This window comes from Cyprinus carpio, chromosome B12 (assembly GCF_018340385.1).
Source record: "Cyprinus carpio isolate SPL01 chromosome B12, ASM1834038v1, whole genome shotgun sequence".
In the NCBI taxonomy this organism is placed as follows: domain Eukaryota; kingdom Metazoa; phylum Chordata; class Actinopteri; order Cypriniformes; family Cyprinidae; genus Cyprinus; species Cyprinus carpio.
The window spans coordinates 7,241,302-7,257,110 of record NC_056608.1 but is presented as its reverse complement, the minus strand read 5'-3'; the positions used below and the strand labels follow the sequence as shown (position 1 = coordinate 7,257,110).

Sequence of the window (15,809 nt, the reverse complement as noted above, 5' to 3'; positions counted from 1 at the left end):
ATTGAGTCATATTTGTTCACTGTGTCTTTATTGTTATTCTCTTCTGTTCAACAGCCCCTCTCTTCTTGGTTTTGGACTCTAACTTGACATTCAAATTCTTAAAAAGCTATGTAGTTCACCTCAAACAAACATGAAAAAATAGCTTCAATGTCATTTTTAGAGTGTCTTTTAAAATATAATTTTATTTTATATGATAAGGCCAATCAATTTGGTCAACTGTGGCTTATGCACTATGGTGGTCAGGCCAGTAGATGGCGATGCCACTTTGTGCAGAAACACGATAATAAGAACATTTTCAAAACGTTGCACTTTAAAACAAAGTTTTTGTTTTCAGGCGCCCAAAGGGCCATTGTCGTGTAAATGAATGGCCAAAATAATGTTTTGTTGTTTGTTTTTTTTAAGTTAAAAAAACGGTGTTGTGTAAACGCCCACTTAATGTTAACCATGATCAGTGTTCTTCATCTAACCATTTGATCTCAAAAGTCAAAAGAAGTCAAAGGAGCCGCATAACATTCTGTAGTCTCATGTGGACTCAACACATCATTCTAATATATTTCAAACTTGTGCCTCCTCCAGATGTCACTGTGGAACTCATTACAAATTAACTTGAATTTAAGGTCACAACGACCCAGGGGTCAAGCAAAGAACAAGTGTCAATTATGGGTCAAAGGTCAGCATCATTTGTTCACTTTGGACTGCTGTAGTAAAAAGAACCTAACAGAGGTGTCTAAATGCAAAATGGGGACCAGTAGCTGAAAATATGCTTGCTAAAAAGATGGGACCATTGATTGATTTCACAGCATGCAGCAGAGTGAAGCTAAAGGATGACTTTTGATCTTCAAACTGATTAAATTCTAAAAGATAGGTTTACAAAAGACAAAGGGTAAAAGAAAAGCCCTTCCTGTCTCAAATAAATGATATCAAACAAAAGATAAACTCAAAAAGAAAAACACAAAAACACACACACACACACACACACACACATACAAAGCATCCTCGGATCACTTTATATCACTCTACATCAAAGTTTCAAAATCATTCTTTGAATGGTCAAAATGTCTCTCAATATTTCTATTGCTAGAACTCTCTGCAAACCTAAACCATGAAAAAAGCAAATACAGTATATGTAAACCATAGATAACAAAACATCAATACAAGAGTACTTTTCAAACAAAATAATGACGAATATAAGTGTCAGAGCACTGACCACAAAACAGCTCTTCTGCTGAAATGACTTAAGATAACTATTAATTGACAAATTCAGAAGGTGTTATCTCACACAAACTCCACCCAATGCAAACTACCACTGATGGAAGTTTATCTCCCACAATACATGCTGAAGACACCCACAGGGACGTGACTGTTACACCCGCTGAAGAAATACCACATCTACTGTGCATAGATATGAAATAAAGTACCACATCTATATGAAATATGTTAAACATGTTGCTTAACTTACAGTTAAGTATTAATTAACCCCAGATTCTTTATATTATTGTATGCAGGGGCACCATAATGGGGTGTGAGGTGATGATTCGGGCTTGACAAGGGAGAGGGGACCCGGAACGCCAACCATAGCTTAACTATAGCATCTACTGTATTTGCACTTATACACATTTAAGTTTCAATTTTATTATTTCAACTTTTGCTAATTTGTCAATGGGAGTACACTCACATTACACTGATTAATTTAAAACTAAAAGAAAGTGACTAAGCCACGGAACTCCGGTTTTGATTTCATGAGGTTTCTTAGTACAACAGACTGCACGCTATTAGGGAGTTGGCCAAGTATTGGCATACTTAAAAGTATTAGAATCTTTAGAATTTTGTGTGCGCGTGCAAATGAGCAGTTCATTTAATTCTTTGAGATGAAGCCAAAAAAGTTTACGTTATTTCTGGATTGATGTCTTATTACCCAATTACCTTAACGCAGCTATTTCTTTTAGCCAATCAAAAGGCGAATTCTAAATGTATCCGCCCACTTCCTAAAATGAATGAAAGATCCGACACAGAGCGTTTTGAGAGGTACAGATCAGTGTTACTCGGTGTTGAGCAGCAAGTAGCTCTCATAACTTTTATAATCGTTTGCTTGACTGCGATTAAATAAGTATAACTTCTAGTTATCGGTCTAGTTAAGGAACTAGATGAGACACATTTAGAATGGATAGATAGCTGGAAATGGACAGCTGGAAAAGGACAAAAACCGCTCACGACGCCAGAGTCAGCGTTTGTGGAGAGATGAAGATGTCCAGAAGCGCATCGTGTCTCCAGCCTCTCAGAGCTACTGTTCCCTTCACGCTGCACAAACCAGCTGCCGTCACAAATATCACTCCAGGTGAAGTATAGTAGACACATCAGTAACTATCATGATCTGAGCCACTGGATGTCTTTCTTGAAGATCAACAGGAAATGTTATGTGAATGTTTGCAACTGCATTAGTACTTTAATTTGTTTCTTCTTGTGCTATAACGATCTAAACATTATTTAATTAACCTTAAAATGTTTGTGCATTTAATCTATACTCAGTTTTTTTTTCCAGACTTTATTGGTACATAGCAAGCAACACATCATCATCACCTTCATCATCATTGATGTTTTAATTATAAACAATTTAAACAATTAAGTTATGTTTGTAAGATGAATGGTTTCATTGGCATACTGTATCATACTCTGTGTCCGATATACCATAGGGACTACATTAAAAATCTGGGATTCCAAAGCAGGAAATAAAGATGCCGGAACCAAGAATGGTTATGACATACGGAGAAGAATGAAGAAGGAATATTTCAGTAATCAAATAATACAATTTGTGACACTGATCATGTGAACTCCTTTGTACTAAAGGTCACATTTTCTTGCATCCATTGAAGCACAAGATGTTCTTTGAAACATCCCATGTCATGCTAGAAGAGATGATCATCTGGGTTTGTTCATATCAGACAATCTAAATACTAATATGTCATCAAATCATGTTAATCTTTACAGCTCAAATTGGTTTTCTTATCATCTAATTCATATAAATAATATTATAATTAATAATAATTAGAAGCATTTTATGATCTAGACCATTGAATAGAAAGGATTAAAATGAAAGATGATATTGAAATGTATTTCATAAATTTTGCACTACACACATAACACAACACAAAAATGTTGTCTCTTAGTAGTTTGTTTCCTCATTAAAGTATGCGAAGAATTGAGCACTGGTTTTCTGTGAATGCAGTTTATTGTAATCACTTTGATTTCAGGTGTTTTCAAGCTTTCTTGTTTCCTCAGGTGAAAAGACCAAAGCAGAGTGGCGTTTGCAGACTCCGATCCACCGCACAGTATCTCTGGATGCGATTGTGTTGCCGTACTTGCAAGGCCAATGGCCCAAAGAGGATGACAGACACGGCAGGGAAGACAAATCCACACAGGTGAAAGGATGCAAGATCCATAATAAATTCTAGCCCATATTACCAGTTGAGTTCAGCTGACTCACCCAGAACAGATGTTAAAGGGTTACTCCATCCCAAAATGAAAATTTTGTCATTAATCACTTACCCCCATGTCGTTCCAAACCCGTAAAAGCTTCGTTCGTCTTCGGAACACAATTTAAGATATTTTGGATGAAAACTGGGAGGCTTGTGTCTGTCCCATAGACTGCCAAGTAAATAACAGTGTCAAGGTCCAGAAAAGTATGAAAATCATCGTTAGAATAGTCCATCTGCCATCAGTGATTCAACCGTAACATTATGGGTGATGAGAATACTTTTTGTACACAAAGAAAACAAAAATAACGACTTTATTCAACAATTCCTCCCCACATCACCGTAGCGCCATTTTGGAGAATCTGATCAGTATGCAGGTGTACGTTTTCTACGTATATTTACACTTTGGCATAAAAGAAAACAGCGCATCAGTGCAGTGCGGCTGACACAGAAGAGCATACACTGTCTGCGTACTGATCAGATTCTCCAAAATGGCTCTACGCTGATTTGGAGAGACACAGAGGAGAGGAAGTTTTGAATAAAGTCGTTATTTTTGTTTTCTTTCATGTACAAAAAAGTATTCTCATCGCTTCATAACGCTACGGTTGAACCACTGATGGCAGATGGACTATTCTGACAATGCTTTTCATACTTCTCTGGACCTTGACAGTGTATTTTCAGTCTTTGGGACAGTCTCAAGCCTCCCGGTTTTCATCCAAAATATCTTAAATTGTGTTCCGAAGACGAACAAAGCTTTTAAGGGTTTGGAAATAACATGGGGGTAAGTGATTAATGACACGATTTTCAGTTTTTTAATATCAGTGTAAACAGGGCCATGCAGTACCATGGTATGTACAGTATACCAAAAGTCTGTGGTACTCTCTGGCACCATCATTGCACCCTGGTTTGCTCATCACATCCTATGATTTACTGCAATCCTAATGAACTTTAACCCTCAGCTCAGATGTGAAGGGAAATGGGTGCATCAGCTTTTCTCATTTTTGAAATATCATCTGTTTTCTGTACCTCATTACCTAAGCCAAAATTTCACTCTTTTTTTCATATCATCATATAATATTTTATTTCATATAATGACTTAAGCTTAAGTTTTAGCCATTTACTTGTGAAATTGCCTTATATTTTAGTCTCTCTAAAAATGTTTTTTTTTGCACTTGTAGCTGGTTAATAGCAAAATGTTTAGTTGTACTAGTTCACTAAAACATTGTCAACCTTGTGAGTAAAACAAGGATGTAACCAAATGGCATGCATTTTAATTTCTTTAAAAACAGGATAAAAATGCACTATGAAAGTAGTTCATGTGACTAGTGCAATATTCCATAGTCATGAGGAACAGATGACAATATGTTCTGAACAAGAGTCTTAAAATGTAGTTTCATGCGATTGTAATGTTGATCTTTTTGTAAAACACCACACACATGGTTAGCTGGAGCTGAAACAACAGCTGTTGGATTTCACAAACGTTCGGCATCATGGGGAAATTCAGAACGTCTCCAGGATGGAAGTGACGTATGTGCAGACTCATCTGTAAGTCTCATTGCACAATAAATACAATTGCAAATTGCATGAAACTATCGTTCATGTGTGGTTGCATGAACTGTGAGTCATGTAAGATTTAATATATCTACATCACACTACATGCATCTCTATAGTTTATGTGGGAAAGGAAAAAAAACTGCCGTTTCTTTTCTCTTTTCTATCCTTACTCTTTATGTTTCTAAGATTTTCAAGCTGAAAACAACAAACTACAACAGAAGAAGAAAAGGTCAGGTGTTCTTGTTGGCAATCAAGAGAAACTGCACAACCAACATCAGGTACTAATATACACACATACTGTCATTCTCTTTTTCAAACACTTCTATGCTCCCTGGTTCCTCATTCCCAATCCCTCATTTCCTTTTTCAACCTAAACAGATCAAACGGAGCTATTTACAATTGTGGTCAAATTTAATTAAAGAATATGCTGTAAAAGTATGCCATTTATGCACTACTAGCATCGCTTGCAGAATTACAAAAATCAAGTTTAATTTAAAAAATAAAGCATATTTGCAAACACTCCTTACACTCATCAAGGCCTTATGAATATTATCTATTCAACGATCATTTGGGGGAGATAAACCCATGTACTTATAGTAGTCAGTGAACAATAAACTGGGTTAAGAGAATGTACTTTGACATAAAAATATCTTACAAACATCACTGAAAGTGCAAATAGCAATTGGTGCTTTTTACGCTGTGAAGTAAATAGCAGTATGTATTTTGCAGTACGTAAGTGTAAATAGTGGCATAGATAGAGTACTGTAGTGCACTTGCATGGAAAATCTATGTCATTGCATGTCCTGTATCAAAATGCTGCAACATATTATCGTACAATTAGAATATAATTCTGGTTGTGTTATAGTTTAGGGAAGCATATTCTTGGTTGCACCAAAAGCTTCTAGGCAATTCAAATGAGTTTGGTGGTATGCGGGTGAAGCCAAAAGAGCCATATTCTGACACATGTACACAAATGTTAGAGGGAAGTGTGGAGGATTGCAAAAAGTAACAGGAAGAGTGCTTGTATCAAAAACTCTTCTGCTTTAAACACATGCTGGCCGGCTGCAAACACTTCCTATGGTTATTATACAGTAGTCTCACAGTTTTATTTCAGCTGCTTGATCTTTTTTTATTGTGTAGTATGGTTTTTAATTTCAGTTTAGTTTTAGGTAGATATAATGGTATTTTGTTATGCCTGTTGTTTTTGTTAGTTTTAATGCATCACAACATACTGTTTCACCAAAATATAGACCAACAATCTACAACATCACACACGTAGCACTTTATCAGATATGTAGTGTAAAGTTGGTATTTAAGCAAACTTCAAAGTTTTATTAGTCCTGTGTATAAGAGTGCAGCATACTGCAGTACTCGCTGTCCATCAAATGTGCGATAAATATCCCTTTTTGGCTATATTTACCAGTGTTTGTAACATGCTTTATTCATATCCAGGGCGATTATAATTCAGCAGCATAGACTGGACCCACTCAGGTACACACTGGAGAATTTAAGGTTCATACCATATAGACTTTGAGATGTATATCTATTCAAGAGTTTTGTTTGAGGCTGTAATGCCATGTTGCTGCACACTGGTTCATTTTCGTGATTGTGTCAGTTTCAGTTTTGTGTGCCTTTGAAGGGTTGTTTTATACAGTATGTTGATAAAGCTCTTCCTTTCTTTGTGATTTTGTTAAATATATGAATTAATACCTGGCTTGGGAGATAATTTAATCAGACCATCCAGCATGAATTGAAAATATAAAAAACTTCTTTTCGTGTTTTTCTTTAGTTTTCATCTCATGCTAACATCGTCTTAAAGTGTTAGCAGGAAATGAAGTGTAATATATGGTATGTGCTAATTTTCATAATTTGCATTTTTAAAATGTATTGCATGCTTTTAAAGTGTGTGTGTTTGTGGTTCACTTACATTACAGGCAGGGCTTGACATTAACTTTTTTGCTCACCAGCCAATGTGGCTAGTGGTTTTCCAAATTTACTAGCCAATCAGCATTTTCACTGGCCGCAGTTTTGTTGTTGGGAAATTACGTTTTATATGGCTAAAGTTACTACATACTAAAATTTATTTAAATTGATTTCCAGGTTATTTTAAAGAATATTTTACCTAAATGTATTTATTTATACATTTAAAAATGTTCCCTAACCGTATTAAATGCATGTGTGTTATATTTCATATAAAATTCATATAAAATTCGTACATTTTATGAACATAATAAGTCAATATAGGGCTTTTACCGATCAAATGAAATCAGTATTAACAAAACCTATCTTTCTACTGCAGAAGAAACAGAAGCAGGTGAAGTGGCATTTAGAAGCATTTAAATGGACAGTTTAATGAAGCTGAAATGTAGCATGAATGCATTTACAACGCAAAATTATAACCGCATAAATGATGTTATGAGCTTGCTGTTTTAAATCTTTTTTAAATATACAAATATGAAGTGTTAAAAAAAAAATAATAATGCAAAGATAAGCTACTTTTAAGTATGAAAGTAAACTGTCAGTAGGTGGCAGTGGCAGCATGTAAACGATTTGTTCAGATGTCTAATTCAGTTAGGAATGAAGCAAGTGCCTGGGCCAGTTGCATAAACTTAGCATCTATGTTAAGACTGTGTTTTAAAAGTGCTGTATGTACGTTTTTGACCGTACTAAAGCATAAAAATACCATAATATGTTTGCAGATATTTAAGAAACATGCAAAGTTAACATACTTGTTTGTCTGAAAAACAATGCTACAGTCAGTTATACTCCTTTGAAAATGTGGGTTCTGGGTCGGAAAGTCGGTCTCTGTTTTGGTTTGTGAAACCCACCCACTGCCAGTTTACCCAATTGTATTTCGGCACCCAGGGTTGCCAGCTGGTGGAAAACACATCGTATTTCATTTCATTAATCATCAAGTGGGCTCGTTCCTATTTGTGTTGTCAATCTGACAACCTGCGTTTGCTCAAGTCTGAGGAGGAGGGCCCGAGTGAAAAAACCCCTCTCCAATATTTAGAATTTGGACTGCAATACCTAGTTCAGCCACTCGGTGTCAATCCTACATACAGTACCTTTAAGATCTAGTCTGACCAACTAGCAGTTAACCAAGGGGTAATCAGTCTTATATTTTGGATTCAGCCTAGACTAATCTACGTTTTATGTAACCAAATTAAAAAAAAATTTGACCAGACTTAAAGAACAAATTTACACCATCTTACTTTTAAGACTAGTCTAAACCTTTTATGCAACCGGCTCCCTGTCTTTATGAATGGACCACTGAATCATTGACTCAGTAGTTCAAAAATGCAGATCATTCAGTAACGAAACTGCTGTTTCGCTCAGAGATGTGTGACTGTTCTGCTTTAATGTTTGGAACTATTTTCGTTAGCCAAATCAAGCAAAAAATGTCAACATTGCCAATATTGTACTAAAATATATATTAACTACTCGTTTGAACTCTTGTATAAAATCAATGTCAAATTTGCAGTCGTGGTTTTCAAGGAAAACTTAACTCTCTTGGTTGTGTCATGTTGCTTAATTATAAATATAAAAACTAATATAAAATATAAAAACTAAGTTAAATTTTTACCGCAGTATGCTCTTCTGTGTGCAGTTGCGTTCATTTGTTTTGATTTCTCAACGAGATTTTTTCACATACAGACTGCGTGAGCCTCAACTAACCTGACCTTGTTATTTGTTGATTATCTTGTTGATTAGGTTGATCTTGTTGATTATCCATTATCGATTGCTGTTTACACCGAATGTAATAAAATAAAAAAATGATCATCCAAATTTAAGTGCATCCCTAATTAGTTGTTTTAATCACATCAGTTGTCCGGTCGGAAAAGGAAAATTGTCTTTCACTCGGCCATCTACTTGTCCCATACAAGCATTAATGTTGAGCTCTGTTACTGTAGGCTATATAAAATTCAATCTGCCAAAGTGGCTAGTGGGAGTGACTGTATTACCCACCACTACTGAAATCCACCTGCATTTGGCGGGTGTTAATGTCAAGCCCTGATTATAGGTAGGACACATAGGAAACCTCAAATCCTAAATGCCTTTGCAATTAAAACAACTAAAAAACATACAAAAAAAGATTAACGCAAATATAGATTTATTTGTGAAAATACCAAAAGGTTTCTTGGATGTATATATTTAGTGTTAGAGTGGTTGCTCTCAACCCGGGATCCGGGGCCCACTAAGGAGGCTCAGCAAATCGCTAGTATTTAAATAATTATTATTAATATGCATTTCCTCACCAAAAACAATTCATTGTTAATGAATTAAATATTTAAATACTCCCGGTTTCATTAAATAAAAAAGTTTGAGATATATATATATATATATATCAAAATATATATATATATATATATATATATATATATATATATATATATATATATATATATATATCAAACTTTTTTATGATATATATTATTTTAATATATATACATTTATATATTCAGAATTATAAATATATATTCAGATTTGCATTTATACATTCGGAATTAGAACTATATATTCATATTTATTTCTGTATATTTATACATAACAATATATTCAGACTTATAGCTATATATTCACAATTTACATTTATATATTCAGATTTTTATATAATTAATTCCTGTTTGGCACCTCTTAATATATATATATATATATATTGCGTTGGATGGCCTTGACGTAAAAAAATCTGGGAATAACTAAGGATAGAAAATATTATTAGATAAGAATAAAAAGCCATTGTAATAATACTAATACCAATATGTTTGTGTTTCTTCTCTTCTCAGTCCCCTGCTCTATTAATCCCATCTGCGTCATTGACTCGACTGCCGTCACGTCTGCGTCAAAGTGAAGAGAGACTAGATCAGGAGCTGGAGAAAGTCTTCACACATCACTCATCAGTTCAGCACTGTGGAGTATGTCCAACACTTTTCACCATTTTAACTTATTGTGTAGGCTGATATCATGCAAAGTTGCATATTAAAACTTGCATGACTGGAAACCTTCATGTAACTGTTTTTTATTTTTTATTTTTAAGATATATGAGGTTCCTGATGGCCACAGGGCTCCTGTTCCTCACCTGAGCTCCAAGAGGGGATTTCAGATTGGGTCTTCCTGTGTAGCTTCTCACTCTTCTTCTTCCTCATCCACATCTTGCTCTCCACAGCGCCCTCTAGAACTCGAAACTGGTATGTGTTTTTTTTTTTTTTTTTTTTTTAAACTCTTGCTGATACATCACCACCATATTATTCCTGTCAAAAACTTAACTATATATTAAGGTGACCAGACGTCCACGTTTTCAGGACACAGTTTGGTCTTTGGTGTCTTGTGCCTGGAAATGTACCGTTTTTTCAACACATTCAAAACACCCTTTAAATACCCTGCAAAAATTCCTGCCCAGCACACCCTGGTGGTTACCAGAGCAATCTTGTAGTGATTATAATATTGTTTTACCGTTTGTATGTACTATATAACAGGGCTTGAAAAGAGTGTGTGATTGTTTTGCATACAATTTTAAAATGTTCTCAAAGGTTACACTCTCAACACAGTAACCTTAAAGGGACGGTTCACCCAAAAACTCAGCCAAGATTTACACTTGCCTTGATATTTTGAAGAATGTGCGTAACCAAGCCTTCCTGACTTCCATGGGATTTTTTTTTCTCCATACTATGGAAGTCAATGGCTACCTGCAACTGTTTGGTTACCAACGTTCTTCAGAATATCTTCTGTGTTCGACAGAAGAAAGAAAATCTTAAAAAACAACATAATTAAAAAAAAAAAATGAAAAAAAAAAATTAATTAAAAAATTATTTTTGGGTGAACTATCCCTTTAACTATATGACATGGTGAAAGTACACCCCGATATAAATAAATAAATAAATAAATAAAAATTCCACCATTATTAACATTGTAAATCTAATAGATTTTGTTTTCTAAAAACGCTACATGCATTTGTAATGCTATACTGAGAATCTCAGATATATAAAAAGGGTCCATTATGCTAGCAACAATTCAGTTTGCAGAAAGCACATACTTTGTGCTCAAAATGATCTTAAACTGCCAAATAATAATCCTAATTAGGGAAAGTAAAACCATTTTTTAAAAGCATTTGAAAAGTTAAAAAGGTGTAATTATTATCAATTGTCAAGTGAGATTTCAAGTATATTTTGACTGCTGAACTAGTACAGTTGTTTTCCATTTCATAAATCTGGTTACCTCCCTTTGTATCTTTAATTTGAACTGACTGTGATTCTGCTCTGTCCTCAGTTGAAGAGGTCAACTCATGTATTGTGATGGTGTCCTCATCACCACGTCCCAATAACAGCTACAGCTTTCAGAGAGATCCACCAGAAGGCTGTGAAAGAATCCGAGTGTGTGAAGAGAACGTGTGAGTAGGCATGCCATGCTAGAGTGTTGCTATGTGGTTATGTACAGTTATAAAGCTATGGTTATCTCAACACCCACACCTTCTGTCACCACCCCCCCCCCCCCCCATCCTCTAATTCAGCCTTCCATGTTTGGATCAAGTGTACGTGTCCTCCTGTCCTGACCCCAACAAAGTGAACTTCACCACACACACAGGCTCAGCCTTCTGCCCTGTCCAATCTCCCGAACCCCTCCTACCTCCAGTGGACTTCCTGATCTGCAGCCTCTCAGTTTCTCCAGGGTCCTGCTGGGTGGGACAGTGATGAGTTAGTAAGAAAAGAAAGACCGGTGAAATCAGCATCTGCGTGTATATATATATAAAACTGAATGGTACTATTAGGCAATGATTGTATTTTAAATCTGCATTTTACCACCTACTTAAAAAATGGCAAATGTATTATTTTTTAATATATGTACTTTAGTTATATTTTGTTTTGATTATTGAAAAGTTTATTGAAGAAGTATGTGGGTGGATTATTACAGTCATAGACCATTTCAGTAGGTACTGTATATTCATGTTCTTTGATTTGAGGTGAATGTCTCAGTCATGCTTTAATGGTACATTTACATTTACCATTTTTATTTTTTCAAAAGTAGTTTTTTTTTGTCTAATGAATGTTTACATTGTTTACCTTGAACCTATGAATGTTTTTATATTTGTATAGATTAATCTGTACATGAATGTAAGATTAGTTAGCAAGTCTGTACTGTTTGCACTTTTTATTATTTTATTTTTTTTCCCTGCTAAAGATAAGCTATAGAATGTAAATGGTGACATTATCTGACTTTAAAGTATTTCTTCATTCAATGTGCACATGATGTTTATTGTTATTTTAAGCTTTGTTTAAAATGCTTTATGTTCAATGAGTTAGTTTGGACTACTTGCCTTCCCATTGGAGAGTACTTGGGGGAACCTACATACATATTGTTTTATTCTTTTCTTTCTATAGATCACTTAAATTCTTCTATGTCTGTAGTATGTTTTGACACCAATAAAGTAGAATCGAGCATGACTGAATGCTTGTTCTGTCTTACTAAATTCCAAGCGGGTGATATAATGAGAAACAACATAGCCTACTGTGATTTTGACGGTCATGATTAAGAAAAGAAAATTAAGTGCTAAATTTAATTTCAGCAAGTAATGTGATTTATAGTATATGCAGCAAACGAGATGTTTTAAAAAAAAAAAATCTGTTATATCAAATGTTCAGTTTCATACCGCTGCTCCTTTATTGTCCCCAGATTTCACATATTTTCATTACATGTCACGATATAATTTATTAATCGTTGCCCAGCACTAGTTTTAAAACAATCTCAATTAAGAACTTACTAAAAATAATTTCGGATAGGCTAACAGATGATTCAAATTAAACTACACATATCCCAGAGCATTTTGCTAAATAATTTAGTTATATATACCACTGGTGGTTCACCAATACTAATGGTTATTTTGTTTGGCCACAAGAGTAGGCTATTTTAATTGTGTCACCCGCGGACGCCCTCTGTCCTTCCACAGCGCATTGATATCAGGCATCCCTTTACACTCCGCTCCAGAAACACACAGCAGAGCGTGCGAACACCATCAGACCTCTCATTAATCCTGTTCTATATATATATTTATATATAGGCTATCTCGGGAGTTTGACATGCTGAGTACCGTACTGAAACAAGTGAAAAGCCACCCGGCTGTAAGTATTTCAGATCTCTTACCGCTGATGCTTCTGTCTGTTGATAATGACGATTCATTCATTCTCAAATTATGCCTCAGAATCGTTTCAGGCGTTGGCTCTGTCGTAAATACACCCTCGTACGCTGCTTGAGGGGTATATTTAATACAAATGTTTGATTTAAAAGCCAAACAGTATATTTGAATGACCGCAGTGGAGAAGGCTAAACATGGATTTCGTGTTATTTCATTCACAGTGATGAGATATTGTGGTCATTCTGTGATATGGTGATGAAATTGGCATTGATCAAATGGTTTTCAGTCTATCCATTGTGTACGTGACTTCACCATATAACACCAGTGGCTGAGCACGTATACCGGCTGTAGGTCGCGTTATCTGTCATATGACTGTGTTGCAGTGTAATGTTCATCAGCTGTACGTCAAGGGCATTGAGGTGAAATCAATTGTACCGCTTTTAAGTCATTTACCATAACAGCTTTCTATCGAGATTTACAAGACTTAAGCCTAAAATAGTATAGAACCTATTCATAGTAGGTAGCCTATGCGAAGGAATTCGGACATTTATGTATTATGTGATACATATGCTACTTTGTTGTACAGTATCTAATACGCAGCTGCAGTACTGGATTTTGTAATAAACTCTAAATATCAAAGAAATGAGAGCTTTCCGGCTTGTAGATTATCTGAATCAACATAAAGACAGTTGTTATTTCCCTCAGATAAGCATGGCGAGGTCTCAAAACCTATTGAACTGCCTACATAGACAGCATTAAATGGGTCATTCTTGGAAACACACCTTTTCCGGTTTGATAAAGTGATTCTTTAAGAAGAAGAAGAAGAAGAAAAAAAAAACATTTGTGTGTGTGTGTGTGTAGCCATGTAGGCCTAGCCTATATCTCAAGTTAAATCACAAAACTCTTGACAGTCTTTTACAGGTTTGATATTAAAAGCGTTTTAGGAAGAGATGAATGCTGATATTTGTAGGCTATACATGATTATATTATTTTTATTGAATACTATTTAACTGAATTAACAAAAATGATGGTAACAGGTTTGACCCCTAAAATATATTGAAGTCTTTTATTTTATGGACTGCATAACAGGGAGGTTATTGGTTATTCAGCATTTTTTGTCATTGTTTAGCCGTTTATTTATAATTCTGTCTCTCTTTGAAGTTGATTCCTCTCTTCATCTTCATCGGTGGTGGAGCGACCATGTCTATGCTTTACCTGGGCCGCATTGCGCTAAAGAACCCTGACTGCTCGTGAGAACACTTTTAATTACATTATCAAACAGACAAAAATCATTAAATTCCAGTATAATTCAGAGTATATGACTGACTAAAATCTGTCAACAGATGGGATCGCAAGAACAACCCAGAGCCTTGGAACAAACTGGGGCCAAATGACCAGTACAAGGTGAAAAACAACATTCATGTAGACTTTTAGGCCATTCCTGTGACCATCTTTGTATGTCCATCTATGTTTAGCTAATATAGTCCATTAAGCTTATTACCAAAGTCCCATTTGGTACATTTTGTTAGTGTAATACTATGTAATTAACCCATAACCTATTTGCCACAGCTCTTCACTGTCAACATGGACTACTCTAAAACTGAAGAAGGACAGGCCTGACTTCTGAGCAGAGCCCAGTGAATCAGCTGGGGGGTGATAAATGCTGCACTTTCAAGTCTAACATGTCATCAGATACCAGAACTTATCTGTGAATGTGAATCCCCATATTAAATTATTAACACTGAAACTGAAAGGGAGCACATACACAAGCTGTATTATCTGAATGTTATCTTTTGACCAGAATACTGATACAAATACTGTCACATCAAGGGAAATTGCATCATCAAAACCTGTATCAATATCATCTGTGCTGAGCTTACTGTTTTTTATCCAAAATAAACATGACAGACAGCAATAAATAGAAGTGTTTTTGTGTGTGTGAAGCATCCAGTTAGATGATTTTATGGAAGACTTTTTAAAAATCCCCTATGGGAAAAATACTTTAAGTTTGATAAGTAACACGGGGCCCCCCCACAGGGAACTGTGCTAACTTCCTTCCTTTTCACAACTTATACTTCAGACTTTAAGTATACAGTTCTGAGTCTTGTCATCTGCAAAAATTCAAAGATGAAAGCCATAGTAGGCTGTGTGGGAAATTAACAAATACAGTAGATTATTACACAGAGCTAAGTTTTTAATTGGAAAAAAAGTATATTGCAGACTGCTCAAGACTGACACCTACCGACTTTTTAAACAAACATTTATAATTGTAATTATTAAATCCATTATTGTATCCAGTATTTGATATTTAGTATATGTAATTAACATAGAAATTATATAATTAAAATAATTTAATATCAAGTGGCTTTATTGGCATAGTAAGACAAATGTATAATTATATGTTGTAAGTTGTAATTTAAGTTGTACATAAATTAATACACATACACAAACACAGTTTTAGTTTTTTCAGTGTTCCATAGTTTTATTTTGTCATTACAATGACTTTTTATTTTACACATATAATAAGGCTTTGTTTGCAAAATATTAATAGAAAATTGTTTTCTATTAATATTTAATAACTATTAATAATAACTTACCCATACACACGACAGCTTGTGATCTTCAGCCAGGAACATCAGGCCAGTCTGCTGCTGTCC

The 15,809-nt window shown here is 34.9% G+C and overlaps 2 protein-coding genes across 2 annotated transcripts; both read left to right on the top strand.

Moving 5' to 3' along the window:
* Nucleotides 1-1,982: 1,982 nt before the first annotated feature.
* Nucleotides 1,983-11,713, top strand: LOC109059794 (protein FAM117A-like). The gene is made up of 8 exons (XM_042734715.1): nt 1,983-2,335; nt 3,277-3,416; nt 4,896-5,015; nt 5,211-5,302; nt 9,812-9,940; nt 10,063-10,213; nt 11,292-11,412; nt 11,533-11,713. The coding sequence occupies exons 3-8, from the start codon at nt 5,000-5,002 to the stop codon at nt 11,711-11,713; spliced, it is 690 nt and encodes a 229-aa protein (XP_042590649.1). The 5' UTR covers nt 1,983-2,335; nt 3,277-3,416; nt 4,896-4,999.
* Nucleotides 11,714-12,923: 1,210 nt separating this feature from the next.
* LOC122139167 (cytochrome c oxidase subunit NDUFA4-like) lies at nt 12,924-14,955 on the top strand. The gene is made up of 4 exons (XM_042735135.1): nt 12,924-13,138; nt 14,314-14,402; nt 14,496-14,556; nt 14,722-14,955. The coding sequence occupies exons 1-4, from the start codon at nt 13,097-13,099 to the stop codon at nt 14,770-14,772; spliced, it is 243 nt and encodes an 80-aa protein (XP_042591069.1). The 5' UTR covers nt 12,924-13,096; the 3' UTR covers nt 14,773-14,955.
* Nucleotides 14,956-15,809: the final 854 nt, after the last annotated feature.